Consider the following 5,323-nt stretch of genomic DNA (forward strand, 5'->3'; position numbering starts at 1 on the left):
AGAACCACGGAACCCGAGAATGCCTAACACCTTCTCCCGGGTTAACAGAATTCCTTATCTAGAATTTCTGCTTCGCAGACTTTTAAATAAAGTCGAAAATTTCCTCAATTTGGGATTTTAAAATAAACCGGTGATTTGGGACACCAAAAATAAACTATTCCAAGTGGCGACTCTAATAAATTAAATAAAATAATCTCATTTCGAATCATGTCATTTTAATTGGAAAAACTCTCGTATATCCTCCCCGCGGACGGGTAAAAAAGGAGGTGTGACACCTTTTATTACGCTTAGGTCCATACTTTCTCAAAATTTGCCAATTCATTTTTGTTTCAAAGAGAACACAGGGAGCATTATCTTCCTTTTTAAATTGGATTTTACTTTCTCTTTTAAAGAGTTATTCCATTTATACCGGAATGTGGAATCATTTGTATAATGCAAGTATTATCCGAATCCTGGGACTTAGAACTTTGGCCTCCAATACTTTCTATATGCTCTGCGATTCACGAACACTAAAGCACTATGAGCTAGGCATTTGGTCACCATAACATATATTCTCGACATAAAAAGTATTAGAGGCAAAGTACCCTAGCCTTCCGCTCAGCAAAACACAAAAAGCATGAACTACCACACAATTGATACATAAATAAATTGATATTCCAACTGTCCTCTTTGTCGTTGACGATGCATCCATTATCTTTGGCTCGGCATGTTTATTGCTATTAGCTTTGCATCCACTGTAACAACGGTACTTAAACATGCTAAATATGCATGGATATTGATATTTGCTAGCGTGCCTGTGCTTCCGTTCTTGAAAGTTTTTCTTGCAATACATACGACGTACTATTATATTAACATTAAATTATTTTATTCAGAAACAAGGAAAGAAAACAATACCTCACGAATTAAAAACATACAAGCGACTAAAACAAACGTGACTCCTGTTCCATGTGTATTTTCTTTTCAGAGTCGAAGCATTTTGGGTTAAAAACAAAGCGTCACTGGATTATCATTTGATTAGTTCAATATTTACGCATGCCCAAAATCCAATCCACTGAAGTATGATACATGATAATATTTAATTTCAGTCGGAATTACTCAAATGCAGAACTGCAGGGAAGGTTTCTCTACATACGATCCAGTTTTAGAAGTTACAATCAAGGACATTGAATATCTTTTGCTGTTTTTCCTCCCTTTGTGCAAGGCGTTGCAGGGGAGGCCTTGACTCGGGCCACAATTCAGCTACATCATTGAGAATCAACATATGAAAAACCCAGAATCCCAAGGCAAATTAATTGATAGATTTCTGCAGAACATTCCCTTATGCAGGCATTATTCGAAGCCTTTCCTCTGAGGTTTGAGATCCTCCAGATGTCCCTTCTTCTGCAAGCAGTGACTGCAAGTCACTACCATTTGCAAGGCTATTGAACTCCACAGCTTTGGATGGCATTGCTGGGTACCGTCGTTGGCAGAAGGTCATCAGTCTTTTAACTGACTGCAGATATTTCCTAGTTGTTTCGTCGTTCATGATATGCGCAACACTATTTGTGTAAATCTTCTCACGAGCTGACCGCTCGTGAATACCAACCATAGTAACACCAATAGGCCAAGGTGCATTACCAATTGCCATCTTAATGTACTGATCCATTGCTGCTAGATAGTCCCTCTTCATACAGCATTCGACGACCACAAGTAGTGCTTGCCTAATGTCATCAGGAAGTAACTAGGCACACAACAAGTACACCATGACAAAATAAGCTTCCCATGCAGAACAAGTAATTTGAATAAGAATCTTAAAAGAGAAGATGAAAGCAACATGTTGGTTCAAACTAATTTATTTAAAAAAAAAGAAAGGAAAGAAGACAACAGCAGCAGTAAAGATCTCCTCATCAGAATTATTGAGTTGCACGCAATTCCACTTTACCAGCATATTCAGCTCAGGTTGCGAACTTATACGGATTGAGTGATATTTGAGGAGATAAATCAGCAGCACAGCTCAACCAACAATAACAACAACCCAGTGGAATCCCACAAGTGGGGTATGGGGAGGGTAGTGTGCACGCAGACCAACCCCTACTCCGGAGGAGTAGAGAGGCTATTTCCGATCACAGCTCAACCATATACACAATATAATGGACAAACAGAAGATAAAGTGATATATATTAGCTTTCCAACTATATATATACCTCCTATGTCATCACTTAGCTCAATAACAGACCATTAGAAATTAAGTTCTAATAATCAACTTTTCTCACATAAGTAGGCTAATAGACGAATCGTCACATTCGATATATTTGGCTTTACAAAATTAGTGAACTGCTTGTGGATTTTATTGAGTAAAGAGAGAGAACCGGAGGTGCTGGTTCAGCATCCACTAAAGTAACAACTAAACCCTTCAACAACAACTATTATACCTCAATCTCATGATTGAGATAGGCCATATGAATCCTCATTGACATGTGGCTCCATTTAAGCTCATCTTAGAATTAAACATAATAGTTTTGGTTTACTCTATAAAACCCCCATGCAAGCATCGGACAGAGTGGGTTTTGTAACCGTAACAATCCCCACCTTCGTTCTCTCTGTATTTACTTCCATTATGTCATCCACAATGTAAAATTTCCTCACCCTCGTTCTCTCTATATTTACTTCCATTATTCCATCCACGATGTAGCAACCCCCACCTCGTTCTCTCTATATATTTACTTCCGTTATGTCATCCACGATGTAGCAATCTCCACCATCGTTCTCTCTGTATTTACTTCCATTATGTCATCCACAATGTAGTGCTAATTTACTTTCTCAATTATATAACTCTTCCTATCCCATGTGGTCCTTGTGCTTCATGCGAGTTAATCATGTGCGGCCTTTCATTTTAACTTTGTGAAGCTAGGAAATGGTTTCTTTGTTACTCCTTTTTAAAGGCAGACATATCTAATTGCTTTCAATGAAAAGTTCAATGCGCATAGTGCCAAAGCTTAGAAACTTAATATCCTCTACACTACTTAACTAATCATCATCTATAGGGTTATCATTATCACATGAAGGATAACAGATGAGGTGTGTTCTCGTGCACAGTACATATGCATCTATTAATTAACTCAATGCTATATTTTTCAGTAAGATAATTAACTTTTTTTGACAACTAAGATAATTAACTTAAGTAATACGTGGATCCTTGAATATTTATATACAGAAGAAATATGTTCTAATCCTTTTATGCTTTGTGTATACAGGGACATTTTCTTTGTCTTCAAATTCTATGAACTATTACTCTTCCATATCGTTATACTATTGCTACCTTGGAATATAACATCCTTAATCACAAGAGAACGGGCCAACGGATAATTAGTTTATCCTATCATCTATTCAACCATGGATGACATGAGAGACGATCAGAGTAAAGACAACAACTTCTTGTAAAAAGAATGCTGTGATTCTTCTCTTTCAGGTTTTCCAATGCCCATTATGTCAGATGAGACGATGTGTAGGCAAGACCTAACACAGGATCTACAGTAAGAATATGCACCTATCCTTTGTCAATGGTCCATAATACTTCCTATTCCACCACTAACAAGTAAATTTTTGGAAGAACAAGAGATCATAAATCTTCAAGATCGATTTCAATCAAGTTTCAAAACAAATCATCAAAATCAACTCCGGTTATGATGACTTCATTTATTTGATTAAAATACGCCACGACTAAATGCAACCAGGGGCTTCTACAGCATACCATAATCTATATATCACAATTAAAACTCCCACATAGACCACATTCCATACCAAATTGCATCATCAATCTTTCATTAATTAGATCCACCTGAGACCCATTTCACATGCTGAAATTCAGTCCAGTTGAGTAAATTCCTAACTGAGCTTTAATGTCAAGCAATTATGTTTATAAAAAGGATTTAAGTTATATGTGCAAAGATTCTTTTACACTTTTGGTGAATGTAACTCGTGACAGCAGGTTAATTACCATGTTTATCATATTACCCATGAATGCTTATCAAGAGATTTAAAATGTAATAAGCGACCTGATTGTGTAAATTTTTTACATTGGTAGTTTATAGAACTTCAACTCTTAAAAAATAATTGTGTTTGCAGCTTCAGGTTTTGGAGATATAGACTATAGCATCTAAAGAAAGCAAGCAAGTAAAAGGAGGTGCAGCAATTATACCTTTTTCCTGCAGAACTTGAATAAAGGATTCAGGTACCTAGCACATTGCTTAAAAGTAGCAACCATTGATTTCCCCTTAGCTGTCCGCTTTTCAGCCTCAGTCATCTCAGCAAGCTCCTGATTCCACTCATTCAACAACTTCTTAAAGAACACCAAAATCTTATCCTCATCACACAACTCTTCGAAATTCGTCTTCATCCTCTTCACATCCTTATCATGATCCACATCCTCTTCTCCATCTCCACTCAAATCTTCATCACCTCCTCCACCATCTTTATCCTCCCCGGCATCCTCCGTCGGCACCTTCCTCTTCCTCTCACTCAACATGCCTGACTTCTGCCGTTTCTTCAATTCCACAATATCTCTCAGAAAATCATTTGTTTGTCCCTCAGTCATGTCACTATCATCAACTTCAAACAATCCAGCTTTTAATACAAACTTCAACCGATCGAGCCTCGCCACATCATCTTCTCCGAACAAAGTCACCGGTTGTTTCAGAAACCTAAGGCGGCGAATCACCTCCTGTCGGGGAAGGTTTAAATCATCGATTTTTTGCTCGTCGGTTAGTGCTTTGGAAGCCGAAGAAGATGATGAATCCTGCTTGAGGGATTGGATGTCGGTTTTGGAGTTTGATTTTGACGAGGATTTATCGGTAGGGTTCTGTTGCTGTTCTAATTGCTTTTGACGGAGGGATTTGGCTTCGGCTTCACGTTTTTCCTCTTCGCGAATTCTCTGGAGGCGTTTCTGTTCGATTTCCGATCGCTTGAAAACTTTCCGGCCACCAACGTCTTGGGCTAAGCTTTGCCGTCGTTTCTCCAATTCCTGTTTCAGTATATCCATCGGTCCGATACCGCTTAGGGTTTCTCCTGCTCTAATCTGAGATGGAAGAGATAATAGCTATACTGGACGAAAAGTGGTTATTCTAACTGGGAAATGGGACCCGGAACTCTTGTATTTATATTTTCTGCCTCTTGGCTTGGGCGTAGAAAGAAAACAATTCTAAGTTAAATCGGAAATGAAAAAGAGTAATGGTTTGATTACTTTGGTTAATTGAAGAGATATTTTTTACCATAATTGATTTTGTTTAGTGTTATTAACAACACTAAAAACTCAATTAATATTAACAACAACAATAAAAAACCCAAT

At 37.7% G+C, this 5,323-nt stretch overlaps 1 protein-coding gene across 1 annotated transcript; it reads right to left on the reverse strand.

Moving 5' to 3' along the window:
- Positions 1-974: 974 nt before the first annotated feature.
- On the reverse strand, positions 975-5,105 carry LOC104223607 (uncharacterized). Its single transcript, XM_009775062.2, has 2 exons — positions 4,178-5,105; positions 975-1,720 (listed from the first exon to the last, which is right to left on the reverse strand). The coding sequence occupies exons 1-2, from the start codon at positions 5,015-5,017 to the stop codon at positions 1,319-1,321; spliced, it is 1,242 nt and encodes a 413-aa protein (XP_009773364.1). The 5' UTR covers positions 5,018-5,105; the 3' UTR covers positions 975-1,318.
- Positions 5,106-5,323: the final 218 nt, after the last annotated feature.

This window comes from Nicotiana sylvestris, chromosome 9 (genome assembly GCF_000393655.2).
Source record: "Nicotiana sylvestris chromosome 9, ASM39365v2, whole genome shotgun sequence".
In the NCBI taxonomy this organism is placed as follows: Eukaryota; Viridiplantae; Streptophyta; class Magnoliopsida; order Solanales; family Solanaceae; genus Nicotiana; species Nicotiana sylvestris.